The sequence below is a fragment of the Camelus ferus genome, chromosome 29, assembly GCF_009834535.1.
Source record: "Camelus ferus isolate YT-003-E chromosome 29, BCGSAC_Cfer_1.0, whole genome shotgun sequence".
Lineage (NCBI taxonomy): Eukaryota > Metazoa > Chordata > Mammalia > Artiodactyla > Camelidae > Camelus > Camelus ferus.
In genome coordinates, this window is record NC_045724.1 from 3,292,674 (window position 1) to 3,309,934 (window position 17,261).

Here is a 17,261-nt window from a genome sequence, read left to right on the forward strand (position 1 = left end):
ATTATTATTGCACAATGTTCAATTAAATGCTAAGATAAGAAAATCATAATGGTTACGTATCTTTAGTTTTCACTAGCTAAACATTAGCTTATAACAGGGAGTGAAACATTTAAGACAAGAAGAGAAGGAGGTTAAAATTGTCTTCTTCTTGGCTCCTTCATTTCACACTTGCTGTAATTATAGGAAAATGAGACTAGTGGTGCCTTCTGCCTGGAAATACTATTTCCTTCCAGAAACTTCACCCAGAACTATGGTAAGAGCTGAAGAGATGGAGAACAGGGAGATTTAATGAGGAAGGTCACTCTTTTTCCCTGATTCAGAGTGATGGAGTGAAAATGGTCAGTTAGCATCCAGACAGAATTTAGGGAAAAGAATTGCCTGGAGCAGGTTGCTCAGTCTTGCCTTTAACTGAAATCTCAGTTCCCAAATGTGCCTATAAGATCCCTTGACCAAGACGGCCTTAACTTTCCCCTCAGCTTGACTAAATTTACACAGGATTTTTCCTGACTATAGGCCTCTAAGCCCCCCTTTCACAGAGCATTTACTTCAGAACACTTGCAACTATAAATTCTTTCCCTACCCCTTTGAGACACAAAGATTCTACAACCCGTGGAGGTCTTTCTCAAGCACCTGGAAGCCATCCCTTTGAAATGTAATTATCCAAAAATATAAGGCCCTATCTATCAGCCTCTGCAGGAGGGCAGGAGTCCAACTTTGATAAGCAGCAATTAGCAAACACAGACAGCCTAATCACATTGACCAACCTCCCCCTGTCTGTTGTCTGGTACTTTCCCACTAGCTCACGGCAGGACTCAAAATCTCTCCCACCTTTTTTTCTCAACTGGCTTAAGTTCCATTCTCTCTCCCCTATTGCAGTAGTCTTGAATAAAGTCTTCTTTTACCTATTTAATATGTCTGGTGCATTTTTCTTTGACACCACGGTCCCACTCAATCACAAGGGTAAGAGAAATGCATATCTATTGCTCAACACATAAGCACGTTAAAGTCCCAAAAATGTGGGTAGAAATTATGGAACATTTCATTTCTGACATGAGTAACAACAGTCAATATACTATCACCCAGGGTCCTACTATGTTTCAAATCTTCCTTCTTATTGTCACAAGTATATATAGCTTTAGTCACCCCAGGCTTTCCTTCCTATTTAAAAGTCATAATTTTATTTTTATTGAGATATGATTGACGTACAAAAAGCTGTACATATTTAGTGTGTAAATCCTATAACTGAGTAGGACCCAATGAGGTGGAAGCATGCCCCATGTCCTCTGTCTGCCCCTTGATGAGTTTGAAGATAACTATGGATCCATGAAACCATCACCATATACAATGCAATAAATTTAGCACCACCTCTAAAAGTTCCCTTCCTCTTTTTTTTTTTTTTTTTTTTTTTGATAAGAACACAGATGCTTGTATTTGTGGAACTTACATCTTAGAGAGAGCAGATAAACAGTAGGCACAATTAAATAAATTACGTAGCATGTTAGATGGTAATAAGTGATACAGGGAAAAATAGGTTCGGGTTAGGAGGACGAGGGAAGCAGAAGGAGAGAACGGGCTGCCAGTTTAAGCTGGGTGACTAGGGCAGGCTTTACTGAAAGGGTGACATCTGAACAAAGACTTGAATGAGGCATTAGCATGAGGACCTCCGAGAGAAGGGGTTTCAGGAAAAGTAAGAATCAATGCAAAGGAGAGAATATATTTGGCACTTCTGAAGGACAGCAGGGAGACCATGTGGCTGGAATAGAATGAACGCTGGAATTATTACTAAGAGATGAAGTTTGAAGAATTGGAGGGAGGGGGAAAAATGCCACCTTGTGGAATATTGAAGAAACTCTGGCTTTTACCATTGAGGATTTGGAGCAGAGGACAGACACAATACCGTTTCCTTTTTAAAAGGACCACTCTGGCTACTATGTTAAGAATACACTGTGGGAGATAAAAGATAGAGGCCAAGACAAGTTAGGAGGCTGAGAAAATGAACCAGGAGAGAGATGATGGTGGCTCTGACCAGATGTGTGCCAGTGGAGATAGAGAAAATTGATTGGACTGAATTCTGGACATACTCTATTTTTAAGGTTCTCTCAGAAGGATTCATTTTGAATTAGATATAAGATATGAAAGATGAAAAGAGTACTAAACAATTTATATGTGAATCTCCATCAGATTAATAAACTTTCTACAGCAGATTACAATGCAGTGGCACATATTGGAGTTTCCTACCTCTGTCTCCACCCTCCAAAAGCCAGATCAGCAAATGACAAAATATTGAGAATTCTATTACCCCCAAAATAGTGAGGTAAACAAACTGAAGAGATGTCTTCTTTTCCTTCTTCTTACAAAGAGCATTTGTAGGTGACTACTGAGAATAATAATAGAAACAGAAAATAAAAAGGGGGCTGACATCTTAAAAAAATTGAAGGTTTTAATAATATTCAAGTGAAACCTGGGCTGGGTGGGGGACCTTGGTATGCGCATCCATGGGAGTAGGAAATGTTCGCTTCCAATTCATTTAGGGTACAGAAAATATAAAATGAAGCATGGCGCTGCTGATACATAAAGTTGATTCTCATCATTCAAGGATTCTGTGTTTTTTAATTAGTCTGTTCATTAAAATTGATTTGTAACCCCAAAATCAATACTTGTGATGTCTTCACAGTGATTCATGAGTACATGGGGTGTGGCATCGAAAAATGTGAGTCTTGCAACGCACAGGACTCCAGCTGAGGCTGGATGGAGGCAGCCTTCTGCCTTCTCCCTCAGCTTTTGTTCTGTAAGCAAGTGTCCTTTTCAGGGTCTATTTAGTGCCATTTTTTTCACACTGTTGTGCTTTTACATGTGATGTCACCATGTAAAATGGTCACCGAGTTTCTCGCTGAAGTGCTTGCTGCCTAGTGTCCGTGGGAATGGGAGGGCTGGCGTGCGCCTTCTGGAGAAAATTTCTGTGTTAGATAAGCTTCTTTTGGGCATGAGTTACAGGGCTGCTGGCTGTGAATTCAATGTTAATGGATCAGCAATATATATTAAATAAAATGTCTCTGAACAGAACCACACATAAAACAAGGACAGGTATTGATCAGGACATGTGAGCCTATGGGCTCACCAGGGGCTTAAACTTTATTTCCCCTGGAAGCCACGGTCGGCATTGGCAGCAGTTTTATAGACCGTAATTACCGCAGGTAACAAAAATTGACATCTGTTTAGTATTTATGGAATATACTTGCCTTTGTGTCGAACTGTGGGTGTGTAGGGAAGGTGTCTTGACTACACTCTGGGCTTACTCTCAGCATTAGAGGAAAAGGAAGGTGCTTGGCAAGGAACACTGAACCCTACTCTCTGTTTTGCTCCTGAGCTGAGGTAGGAGCTACTTGTGGTGGAGAAGCCACGTTGTAAGACATGTGCAACCTTCCCACCAAGAAAAACTAGGACCTGCTAAGAGCATAGCCGCCCTGGCCTGAAGGGGAACTCATGACTCAGGAGGTTATTAATAAGCTGAGAGAATAACTACAAACCCTCCTAGCAATGACTCCTCAGAGACCTTGAGGTGTTGCAATAAGGGCCATATTACAACACACAAGCCCGTCACACTGGGCCTGAGGAGAGACAACCAAGAGTCAGCAACTGTCCCCGCCCTTTACAGGCTCACTTCACTTCAAGTCAGACAAGAGCTTCAGAGCTAACGTTGCTCTAACCACCGTTTTGCAGAATCATGAAGCCCCAGTGATGACCAATGGCTGGACTCTTTTCAAGGAGGACTAAAAGTCTGGAATGGCCAACCAAAGAGCTGTGGATACTGACAAACTGAATGCAGCCTAATCATGTGGCCGAGGCAGTGACAGAAGATAGCTTCGTCCTCCCGGAGACTGAAGAACAAAACGCACCATTAACAATGCCCGGGGTGCGTGCTTCATGTCACCTGCATTTTTCTAAGGTGCACCTGAAATGGTTTCTGAAAAGAGTTTCTCATAATTTTATGGTTAAAGCAATCAGTTCCTTCTAAATATGTCACTGTAATCCTTAAAAAGGAAAAAAAAAAAAAGTTTATGGCCCTGAATTACATTGTGCATCCATATTAAAGGCAGCAAGGAACTTACGGTCCTGGGACCAAAATTTCAGCTGTGCCTTTGTTTTCTTATGAAACACTGGGTTTTTGAAGGCAGAGAATACATAACTGCCTAAGCGCTACATTACACTTTCATTGTGTCAACTTTGTGATACTCAACTATTCTGCTTACTCTCCACTCCCAGTCTAATTTCATAACCAATTAGTTCATATAGAACATGTCTTTCTGCCCAAAGGTAGAAAATGTTAGTTTTTTAAATTGAACACAGAAGGTGTAAAACTTGATAAATATTCAGTCTACTACTACAGTATGTTAAAGTACAAATACTTCATGCATAAATATTAAATACTAGTAAGAAGAGTGTTTCAGAAATCCTAATGGAAACATTTTTGTGGTTTATAGTTTTTGCATCAGCTTGTGCTCAGGTGGAGCCGGCAATGTTATTGATATTTGTATCAACTAATCAATGTGTTTATTCTACTTTTGAGCATTCTCAGCATTAAGACAAGCACTTGGTAGGAAGCCATGATTTCTCTGCTCAGGAAGTTTACAATCCTGGTGAGACATAACGAATAAACAAGAAACAGAAGCACGTAGATGACCTTGCATAATAACTATGAGCAGCAATCAACAGAGAGGTGAAGTGGGGTGAAAATAGGCTTCAGAAACCTCTAGAAATACTTTCTTAATAATAAAAAAAAATTTAAAGGAATACTAATGAAAGAAACACAGGGGCAGTTGATCCTTTGAATAATGGAGGCCAAGTTACCAGGTAGGAATCAGCCTTGAGAGATGGGCTTCCCATTTGACGGAATAAGGAAAAATCAAATTAAACTGAGATTATGGGGGGAGCTGATGGAGGTTCTCGACAGATACAGGGCTTAGACTTATTTGGCAAGAAAGAGGAAGCCATCGATGTGTTTGTCCATCTCCAGTTCATCTTTGACATGAATGTTATCCAAACGTAAGTATGGTTATAAAATAATTTAAGAATCTACTTCTAGCACGTTTTCCAGACCTCGCACCTCACCAGTCTCATTTCTGGTCATTCCACTGTATCTACATCACACACACACACACACACACACACACACACACACACACACACACACACAGCAACCATACGCAGGCTGCTGCCCTAATACGCCCCATTTCACGCCACTCCAGCAGTAATACGTTCCCTTTTACATCTCTGTGCTTTTCCTGATCTGGCACTGTAATCCCGCTAGGTTTTTACTTTAACAAGTAGTTCTCAGTTCTTGAAAACTCCACTTAAATTCCCAAATGTGTGATTTTTATTCTAAATCAGAATTAAAAGCAAAAACTTTTTGTTCATGTCAAAGTTCAGAAAACTAGGGCCTACGGGCTAATCTAGCGCATTGTCTGTTTAAAAAAAAAAAAAAAGGTTCTTTTTGGAACACAGCCTTGCTCACTTGTTTATTTACTATGGCTGTTTCTGTTCCATAATATAGAGCTGAGTAGGTGTCACAGGGATTGCATGGTCCAAAAAAACCTAAAATATTTACTATATGGGTATTTAAAGTAAAAGAATGCCCGCCCTGGTTTGTGGTTTATGTCTGTGTTGTAAAACTCACCATGCTGTTTCACAAATATTTATTTATGTATGCTTACCACACATAAATTAAGTCAGCAACTGTTCCACAAATCCCTGTTTAAGCTAAATCCTGCCTCGTTCTTTAAACTTACTGATTTACCTGCATCCCCTCCAATCTCTACTGCCCTGTATTCAGTTACTTTTAGACTCTGAAAGCATTTTTAACTGAACACCCTTACACAAGTCCCCTCAGTCCAGAAGGATGTTCATTCTGCCATTCACAAGACAGGCTCCTTGTCACCCTTCCGGTTTCATGTTAATTATTACAGCCTTTAAAAGGCCTCCTCCCTGACCATTGTATGTGGGCCCTCACCCCCTCCTCCACTCCTGTCATCATTATTCTCTATCAGAATACTAGATTCACCTAATTCTTACCACTTAACAGAAGTGATACTATCTGTTTACATTTTTCCTTGCTTCTTGTCTCAGTACTTTGTGACACTGTAATTTCCACGGGACTGAGCAATATATTGGCTTTTTCACCCCTGTATCCTCAAGTGACCTAATAATTCCACCTCAGACACTAGCATAGTTTCTGGTTCTGACACAGATAAACCTCTAAGTAGGCTAAGCAAGAAACAAAAAGACACAAATTAACAATTCAGAAATGAAAGAGAGGATGCAACTTCAAATCTCACAGACATTAAAAGAATAGTAAGCGAATATTACACTGTTACACCTAAATGTGATAACATAGATTTCAGAGACAAAGTATTTGAAAATCACAAATTAGCAAACCTGACAAAGAAGAAATAGAAATGTTGAATAAGCTTTTATCAATTAAAGAAACTGAAATTATAATTAAATATTATGCTAAAAGAAAATTCCGTGCACAGATGTCTTCACCAGTGAATTCTACCAAACACTTAATAAATAATAAAAATTTCAAAGCTATTAAAATAAATTTTATCTCTAAAATAAACTGTATCATATATTAATTTTAAATTACTGTAGCATGTTAAATGTGTATTTGCCTGAGTCAGTGAACTTTTTTTATGTAGACCTTATTATTTTATAGTAGTTTTAGATTCAGAGCAACATTGACAGGAAAGTACAGAGATTTTTCACGTAACCCCTTCCCCTACACATGCACAGCCTCCCCCATGAACAACATCCCCCACCACAATTGTACATTTATTAAAATTAATGAATCTACATTGACACATTATACCATTCAAAGTCCATGATTTACATTAGGGTTCACTCTTGGTACACAGTCCATGAGTTTGGACAAATGTAAAATGTATTCATCATTACAGTATCATACAGAGAAACTTCACTGCCCTAAACTTCCTCTGAGCTCTGTTATTCCTCCCTCCCCACTGCCCCAGCTTGACAGTGAATGATCTCTTTTCTGCCTCCAAAGTTTTGCATTTTCTAGAATGTCGTGTAGTTGGAATCACACAGTATGTTGCCTTTTCAGATTGGCTTCTTTTTACTCATCATATGCAACTAAGTTTCTTCCATGTCTTTTCATGGCCTGATGGTTTGTTTCTTTTTAACCTGAATAACATTCCATTGTCTTGATGTATTACAGTTTATTTATTCCTTCATCTAGAGAGAGACATCTTGGTTGCTTCCAAGTTTTAGCAATTATAAATAAAGCTGCTATAAATATCCACGTGGAAGATTTTGTGGAGGCATAAATGTTTCAACTTCTTTGGGTAAATGCCAACGAGCACAATTGCTGGATGATATGATTTAAGAGTATGTTGACTCCTGAAAGAAACCACCAAACTATATTCCACAATGGCTTTACCATTTTGCATTCCCACTGTCAATGAATGAGAGTTCCTGTTTTCCACATCCTCAACATATTTGGTGTTGTCAGTATTCTGGACTTTGGTCATCCTGACAGGTGTATAGTGGCATCTCTTTTTTGTTTTAATTTGCATTTCCCTGGAGACATAACACAGACTATCTTTTCAGATGCTAATTTGCCATCGGTATATCTTCTTTGGTGAAGTGTCTGTTAAGATCTTTGGTGTATTTTTTTTAATCAGTTTGCCTTCTTATTGCTGAGTTTTAAGAGTTCTTTATATATTTCGGATAACAGTCCTTTATCAGATGTGTCTTATGCAAATATTTTCTCCCAGTCTCTTGATATATCTCAACTCCTTCTCATTCTCTTGATGTTATCTTTCTCAGAAGTTTTTAATTTTAATAAACTCTACTTTATCAAATATTTCTTTCATGGATCATATCTTTGGTGTTGTATCTAAATTGGTGAAATTTTTATACTTTCTCAAAATGTGTTTAAAATAGGAAAATAAATCCACACTGAGATGGAAATGTTGGACAGTGAGCTAGACATTCACCAAAGAAGTGAAGAAATCTGCAAAGTGAATATAGCATAAAGCAATCGCCAACCTTGTCCCTGTCGTTGAACGCCAGAACGGGAGCATAAGCTTGGGGTGAACGGCTCACTCACTCAGAGCTGGCAGCTGAGAGCCAGCAGCCAGCCACCCTGCTCACAGCCAGGGGAATAATCGTTTTCAGGGCCAGGGGACGCTCACTATACCGTAACTGAAGTAATTCTGCTCGGTGTATTGTTTGATTTGCCTCATTCTTTAAAGTAATAAATTTCCAACTGTCATAAGTTCTAGTCTCAAGCATGAAGACAACCAGAAAATGGCAGTTAAAAGAAAAAATTAGGGCAAATACTTGAAAACTATTAATAAATCTGCCTTTTAGAAATTATAAGCATCAAAATCACTGAAAATAGCAAAAATTGAGTAATATGTTTGTAGAAACACAATTATTTATTATAAGTAAAGTAATTCGGTCAAAAGGATTTTTCTGTCAAGTGTCTTACATTGTTATATTTTTCAGCAACCTTGGAGGTCTAACATGTCACCACATTGCTCTTACGTCACCTTGTTACTCTGCAAACAATGGCAGTTAAACTAAGAAGTGAATGGTAGGTGGTCCAAGCTGAGGGTTTTAGAGGATACACAGCCTCTGGCTCAGACAACAGCCTTAGAAGCATAACCCTATAGGACCTCCTGTAGGAGAGGGTTACTTCTAAATAAAAATCTATTTCTATACTGAAGAGCTAATTTATCTGAAATATCTATGTATTAAGAAATATTTCTAGGAGAGTAATCATTTGGAATTAACTATTCAGTGTTATTTATTACACTTTTCATTGTGACATTTTCTTATTTAAACTAAGGAAAAATATATTGTCCACATTACAAATACACAAGAAAACAAATACTCTTGTTCTTAAGTGATTAATGATAAGGACAATGTTGGCTACAAAGGGAAAACGTGACCTGATTTGTAATTTTGTTTTGTGAATTAATAACTCATTGAATTGAGTCAAAACTTGAATTGACTCAAGGACATAATCTCAACATTTCCACAGTGGAAAAAAACAAAAAGTCGATAGAAAGCTATACTGTTTGAGTGATTTGTTACTTGGAATGTTCAGTGTATATACTCAAATTCAAAATACACCTAGGCTGTGGTATATGGCACTTTTTTCTGAAAAAAGATATTTATTTGTTACATAGAGAGCTAAGATCAGAATATATATTACTAAAACAAAGAGTGTGTCGTTTACAAACACAGAAATTAGGGTAGGTTACCAGGATTATGTCTGTACTGTGAAATGCAAACAAAGAAACAAACTTACCTATTAGGAATACATTATTCTTATTTCTTATTGCTGTTAATGTTATTGCTATTTCCTCAAGAGAAAGCTCATCCACACACATTGACACATAAAGAAATGAAGGTCAGTATCAGTGGGGCCATGGGAACCTGCGATTTACAGCCTGTTGACCAGGAGTAGAGGTAGCGATTTGGACTTGTGACTGGCATCAGAAGTCCAAGGAGGGGCTTGTGGGAAACTCCAGGCCGTGGCTGGTCAGTCAGAAGCACAGACTTTCAACTGGTTTCTGAAAGGGGAGGTTGACTGTACCCATAACCTGTGAAATGTGAGGCTATCTCTGAGCATGTAGTGTCAGAATTGAGTTGAATTCCTCATTGGTGTGGGGAACCTCCACTCCACACACCAGATACTGAGTCTCAGAATACCTAGTTTATTTATTTATGTTTAAATTTTTAAATGGAGGTACTGGGGATTGAACCAGGCTAAGAATGCCTCTACCAATGAGTTATCCCTCGTGTAGTGTTCTTGTAGGAGAGACCCAGAGAGCGCTCACCACTTCTGCCACGAGGACCCAGTAAGAAGAGGGCCATCTCTGGACCAGGCCGTGGGCCCTCACATGACCTGACACCTGCAGGTGCCCTGATCTGACACTTCCCAGCCTCCGGAACTGTGAGAAGGAAATTTCTGTTGTGTAAGTCACCACGTCTTATCATATTTTTGTTATAGCAACCCAAATGGACCAAGACATGGCTACACAGTGAAAAAAAAACATTTTACAAGAAATACTGTAATCAGGGGTATTTGCTTACTTCCAAACAATAGAGCAAAGATATAAAGATGTAATTTTCTTGAATACTAGTTAATTTGTGACCAAATAGTAATTTCTGAAATTCCACTACAAAAATATCACTGGCAACTTTGTAAACTAATGTAAACATATGATAAATAATTAATAGCTATTATTTATTCTCAAACTGTAAGAGAAATGTGTATATTCTTTCTTAAGGGAATTTAAAAAATGAGACACACTGTTGCTCTATGATACTAGGAACCCCTTTATGTGGCAAGTACATAGGGAAGGCTTTTATAAAAAACCCTGTCAAGATATGGAAGATGCTTTGGGAAAGAGAAGACTGACTTGCTCAGAGGGCCTATGATGGACCAAGTAACATGCATGGGGCTTTACACGTTCAACGTCATTTAGGCTTAACAACAAGGATCCTATGAGTTTATTAACTGTGCCCATTTCATAGATTAGTGAATTGTGTATCAAAAGGTAGAAATTCACCCAAGATCATACAACTAATAATTAGAGGAGTGCAGTTCAGAACCCATTTCTTTCTGACCCCAAAGCCCAGGCATTTTACAATACGTGTATCCCAAATGTAACTTTAATTCTCACTGTCATGGGTAAGCCAAGATCCACTGCCTTACTCTTTTATACTATTCATCTATTGGCGATGAGTTTTTGATTTCTGTCCTTTGCTAATTCATCTCCTTAACACAAACAACTCTCTTTTTTTTGGTTTCCAGTCTTACGTCATAAATGATCACTGTTTCTGTCTGAAATCTAAACTACTTTTAGCATTCACACCACTCTTTATTGAGCTATGCTCCCTTTTAGCACCAAATAAAGATGTTCTTTTCCAGAGGAGAGGGCCTCCCCAACTTCAGCTAGTTTTCAACCAAACACTGTATTTTTAATAGAATTAATAGCCCACAAAGTGTTTTTCTCTCATCAGCACATAGCCCCAAAATACAGTTTGAGATTACGATTCCTCAGTTCATAAGCCATTTCACTGGAAAACAACAGTGTAAGAACCATATTGCATTTGGATTTTAAGCAGCCTGAGTTTAAAAAGCAGAAACTCTCATGTCCTTTCAGGGAGCAATTCCTCTGAGTCATTCCTGAGCAGTGGCTTTGCATCACTGCTCCACTGCAATATAATGATCTTCAGATGCCTAGTTGCCTCAAAGGAAACATCTTTAATTGGAGAAAGGAGGAGAAAAAAACATTTGGGCCAAGTTTTCTCAGAGGATCTTAAACTGCTTTTCACAGCTGATTTGTAAGTTTGTCTCTTCGCCTGCTCTTTCCAGAACCCTCACAAATGCATATGCACATAATTTTCTTTCCGAGATTAGTCATTTATAAAGAAATCAATTATTGTTACCAAAGCGATCCACAACTGCATTTTACAAGCTGGCAGTGTCACAGGCAATGCAGTCAACCAGAAACACGTGAGGGCATTAGGTGGTGTGCCCAGCATTCTCCTTGCTTGTGGCCAGGTTGAGCCAAGAACTTAATGTGCTTCCAGGAATATCAATTGAAAACTGTTTTGCTCGTGTCTTTTTTAAAAAAATTAGATCAAATTTCAGACGTCAAATTGAACTCCCTAAAACCGAATTCAGACCATAGTCATCCCTCACCCAGGTCAGTTCTGTAAAGTCTTCTGACAGGTCATCCCAAATCTCCTCCTGGCACCCACAGATGACTCTCCATTATTATGTGAATTGAAACACATCATTCTCATTTTGCCTGCCACACCAAGATCAAAAAATCTGCCCCTGCCTACAAGACCCTAAGTAATGACCTGGTTCCCAGCTGCCTCTGACGCCTCACTTCCACCAACTCCCCCTCTCACTCATGCACTTTCAAAACACTGGTCTCCTTGCTAATTTTTTTTTTCAACTTGCAAGACATGTTACCATCTTGGGCTCTTGCATTTGTGTTTCCTCTGCCTGGAATGCACTTGTCCAAAATATTTAATTAGCTAGCTCTCTATTTCATTAAATTATCTGATCAACGTCATCTTTCAGACATGACTTCTCTAATCATTTCCATCATGTTCCATGCACCTTTTCTGCATTCGTTTTTATTTCTAGCACTTATCACTGAGTGACGTAACATCTATGTGTTGATTATCTCTCTTACATTAGACTATAAGCTCCCCATGAGAGCTTCATCACTGCAGTCCCAAGACCAAGAATATCTACAGAAACGTATAGTATATGTTGAATTCGTGAACAGGTGAAAAATAAAATTAGTCAAAAATTATTTATAAATTGAAATTCCAATTTATGGTTTAGTTCATAGCTTTTAATGTTGTTTACCCACGATCCATCCCCCCCTTCTGAAATAGTTTCTCTTTTGAACTGCTCTTATCAATTGAGTGTAAACTTGGTAAAATTATAAATTATAAAATATAAAATAAATGCCTCCAGCATTCATCCAAGACTTGGATACAAAAACAAACTGCAACAATCTGACTCCCTATCCCTGAGACTGAATGTGACCCTAGTAACCCTCAATCAAAAACAATTGTAGCTGATTCAGTCCATTATTGTCTTTTGAAGAGATATGCAGAGGTAGATACCATATCCAACATTTATTATTTCTTCTTCCTTTTTTCTTTTAACATTTTTTATTGAGTTATAGTCATTTTACAATGTTGTGTCAAATTCCAGTATATGTCTTCTTCCGTTTTGGGAGCTATGCAATGTTCTTCTATAGGTTTTCCCTTTCTTGCCCACCTTTTTCGTGTGGGTTTGCTGTGATTAACCAGAGTCAGTTTCTGTTCCTTACAATCTAAAATCTAACACACATGATAAGCTCATATTCAATGAACAGAAAGTCTCCTAATGCCCTTCTGTCTCCTTCTCATCTCTCCCGCCCACTGTGTGTGCTCCAGACACGCTTTCCAGTATCCAGTAGTTGTCCCCCAGCTATTCAAACCCTCCCTTTCTGGTGACATGCCCCATAAGCGCCCTTTCCAGTGCTTTTAATGTTTAAACATCATTTTTCCTTCCTCCCTTCTAGCACTGTGTACTCAGAGCTGCTGAACTGAAGTAGAAATTAAGAAGTAATCAATGATCAAGCCAAAATACACCCAGTTACTGATAAACAATAGCTTCTTAAATCTTGTCAGGTGTACTTGCATTTCTTTAAAAACAGACTACTGTTACTTAAAGTGAATGTGTTTGTTAAAATTTCAGGATGACAAAGTGAAGAATTTTAGATAGTCTAAGGCAGATAAACAAGATTGTACTGTGTAGCACAGGGAAATATACACAGGATCTTGTGGTGGCTCACAGCAAAAGGGAATGTGACAATGTATGTATGTTCACATATAACTGAAAAATTGTACTCTACACTGGAATTTGACACAACGTTGTAAAACGACTATATCTCAACAAAAAAAGTTATAATAAATAAATAAATAAATAAATAAATAAATAAATAAATAAATAAAGGATTAAGTTGCCTCACTCGAGTAACCCCCTGATCTCATCACAGTTCAGTTAGCGATAAACAGAGGACCAAGACAGGACAACTTATCCATCAATTAAACAGATTTTAGTTGAACTACTCTTGAGTGAGTACATAAAGCATACAGACCCACTGCAAATGTGATTCACAGACCAACTACGACTAATGCACTCCAAGGGGCCCCTCAGTCACCTGGGTTTTGGGGGATGGGGGCAAAACCAATGATTTGTTTCCAACCAGAAGATATGGCAAAGGAAATGGAATATGAATGCTCTTAATTAGGTCATATAAGACTCCATCTTATCAGAATGAGAGACAGAGAGAGAGAGACTCCCTTGCTGGCTTTGAAGATTTAAGCTTCCACTTTGTGAGAAGGTCTGAGAGAGAATGATGCAGCAAGGACCTATGGGGCCTCTAGGAGCTGGGGGTTTGGGGGGACAGGCAACGAGAGCCAGGAAGAAAGTAGAGACTTCAGTCCTACAACCACAAGGAGCTAAATTCTGCCAACAACACATGTGAGCTTGGAAGAGGAGCTCATGCTCTGGAAAAGAGTGCAGCCTGGCAGACACCTTGATTGAAGCCTTCTGAAACATGAGCAGCTAGACCTTGCCTAGAGAGATAATAAGTGCACTTTGTTTTAAGACACTACACTTATGATACTTATGATAATATATTACACAGCAATAGAAAACAAATACACTAGTATAGCAAGGAGACAAGAAGATAAAAAGCATGCCTATAGAAGAACTAACATAGATCGTGGACTTAGTATATGCATTGCTCCTATACTTACTGGTGTTTCATGGCCATTTCAAAGCACTGATGTGAGGATTAAATCAGAAATTTTTTGTACAGAAATGAATCCACAAATGACAAATGCTGGAGAGGCTGTGGAGAAAAAAGAACCCTCCTACGCTGCTAGTGGGAATGCAGTTTGGTGCAGCCACTGTGGAAAACAGTACAGAAATTCCTCAAAAGACTAGGAAAAGACTTACCATAGGAACCAGTAATCCCACTCCTGGGCATATATCCAGAAGGAACCCTATTTCAAAAAGACACCTGCCCCCCAGTGTTCATAGCAGCACTATTTACAATAGCCAAGACATGGAAACAGCCTAAATGTCCATCAACAGATGACTAGATAAAGAAGATGTGGTATATTTATACAATGGAATACTATTCAGCCATAAAAATGACAACATAACACCATTTGCAGCAACATGGATGTCCCTGGAGAATGTCATTCTAAGTGAAGTAAGCCAGAAAGAGAAAGAAAAATACCATATGAGATCGCCCATATGTGGAATCTTAAAAAAAGAAAAAAAAAAAAAAAAGAACATAAATACAAAACAGAAACAGACTCACAGACATAGAATACAAACGTGTGGTTGCCAGGGAGGAGGGGGATGGGAACGGACAAACTGGGAGTTTGAAATTTGTAGATACTGACAGGCATATGCAGAATAGATAAACAAGATTATACTGTATAGCACAGGGAAATGTATACAAGATCTTGTGGTAGCTCACAGCGAAAAAGAATGTGACAATGAATGTATGTATGTTCATGTATCACTGAAAAATTGTGCTCTACACTGGAAATTGACACAACATTGTAAACTGACTATAACTCAATAAAAAATGTTTTAAAAAAAGAGAAAATAAAAAACAATTTTTTTTTGTAAAGAAATGAAGGCTTTGTGCGACTACTAAACATCTCACAACGGTGAGCTTCCTTCTCATTTACTCTGTTGCAACTAAGCGGGTGTCACAGCCCCGTCCATCGCCAGCAGTCAAGACCTTCATTCTGAAGAGTCACCCGCGGCCAAGTCTGAGCCACCGAAAGGGAGGGCTTGTAGTACTTCAGGACCTCCTTCTCCCCCACCCGTTCTCTCACGTGGGAGTGAGGAGTGGGTTCTAGAAATCGTCACTGTCCCAACATGTGTCATCCCCAGCGCTTGGAGACTGGTTGTTACACAGCCGGCACAGAGGTCCACGGAAGGAAGCAGCAGGAGTTTCTTTTCTCATTCTCCCTTGCATTTACACAACCTTCTTCCGTGGCTCTTGCTTTTCACAGCAGTCTGTTGTTGACACGGTGCTTGGCTCTTGTCGGCTGGTTATTTGCATTCTGACTTGAACCTAGATTTACTTTCTAGTACTTCGACAACTTGCCAGAGAACCATACCCACGTGAGCTCCCCTGCATCTAAGATAAGAACCCTTGCTATCCAGAAACTGCCACCTTGTTACGTTCAGAAAGATGAGGACTGATAACCTACTGCAAGTTCTGCAGCCCGGTACAATCTGAAATCAGCAATGAGTCATTCATGGGTTTCTAGACACAAAATTTTTAATCCAGTGCAATTTTAGTCAACATTATGGCTTAATGGAATGCAAGTGGCTGTGGCATCCTACAGCTCCAATAACTTTCAGGGCTTTAGTAATTTTCTACTGAAGTATATTTTTTAACACACTCACTGAACACATTCTAATTAATTTTCTATTTTTAACAGCTTACAAGTTTAATTGTACCCTTGTATGTCCAATGGTTATTTCCTTCTCTACAATTCCCTCACACATACTTTCCTATACAGCAACTAGTTTTTGACATTTCTCTCTTTCTTTTTTTGTCATCATTTATAAGTAAAAGCATCAGAAATCTGACCATTCTCAAATTTCTGAGAAGCACCGATTGTATTTTCTCAAATTTGCAATTATAATTTTGAAGAAAACTGCTTACAGCATAGGACTCTTAGTTCCTCCAAACATAAATGCCAGATTTTTCATTTCTCATCCATGCTACTGGTCTCTTTTAGGCACAATTCTAGTATTGATACTTTCATTTTTGGTTTTGTTTCTATCATTAATCTCAATTCCAATACACAAAATTGTTCCATGGTCTCAGTTCAACTTTAGTTTCATTCACAAATCCAATAGCATCTCTGGTAACCAGCCTCCACCCAGATTTAATTCCTACCCTCATTCTCCATCTTCTCTTTCAGGAGAAGCTGTACCCCAGTGACAGCACAAAGTACTCCAGAAAATTAAAGAGAATTTGAAGTAAGCTTATTTAAAGGCTCTGTGATGGGGAAGACAGCTTAAATTCTGTGAAGGACTGACTAATCTTACGTTAACAAAATCTTAAACATAATTTAACATCATCAGTAAATAACACTCATCTAAAAACAGCTCTCCTGAATCAAGTATAAATAAAGTACTTAATTTCATAGAACTAACTTTAAAAAAAAAAAAAGCTATTCAAAAGAATTATTCAACTACAAGAAGTAATGTATTAAAAAATACTTACAATTTCTTTAAGATAGCCAGGAATTCTGTTAACTGCTCTTCAGATTTTTTTGGTCCATATAAAGTAAGACCACCATGTTCTTTTTTAACATGGATAGCTACATTGTGAGAATCATCAGGTTGTTGGGGTTGACTTTCTTCTGTGCCTTCAGCAGGTTTTCTGAACAAAGAAACATAATATTTTATACTGTTGCATTTTGTACAGAAATTACTGACATGAACTCTATTATCAAGAGTAGAAATGCACTGAGATAATTTGGCATTTTAATAATTTATTCCTTTTCAATGCCTTTTTTTTTTTGGTCATCAGTAAGGCAATTAAACACATTACTTTAATTATAAAAATTAGTGTATATAAAATATTTTCTATGTACAGAAT

General features: G+C 38.3%; 1 protein-coding gene across 1 annotated transcript in view; it reads right to left on the minus strand.

Moving 5' to 3' along the window:
* CNBD1 (cyclic nucleotide binding domain containing 1) overlaps nt 1-17,261 on the minus strand; it is a 230,433-nt gene that overhangs the window by 171,409 nt on the left and 41,763 nt on the right. The window contains exon 5 of the mRNA XM_032469909.1: nt 16,884-17,042. Within this exon, the coding sequence (XP_032325800.1) occupies nt 16,884-17,042 (159 nt within the window). The remainder of the gene's footprint in view (nt 1-16,883; nt 17,043-17,261) is intronic.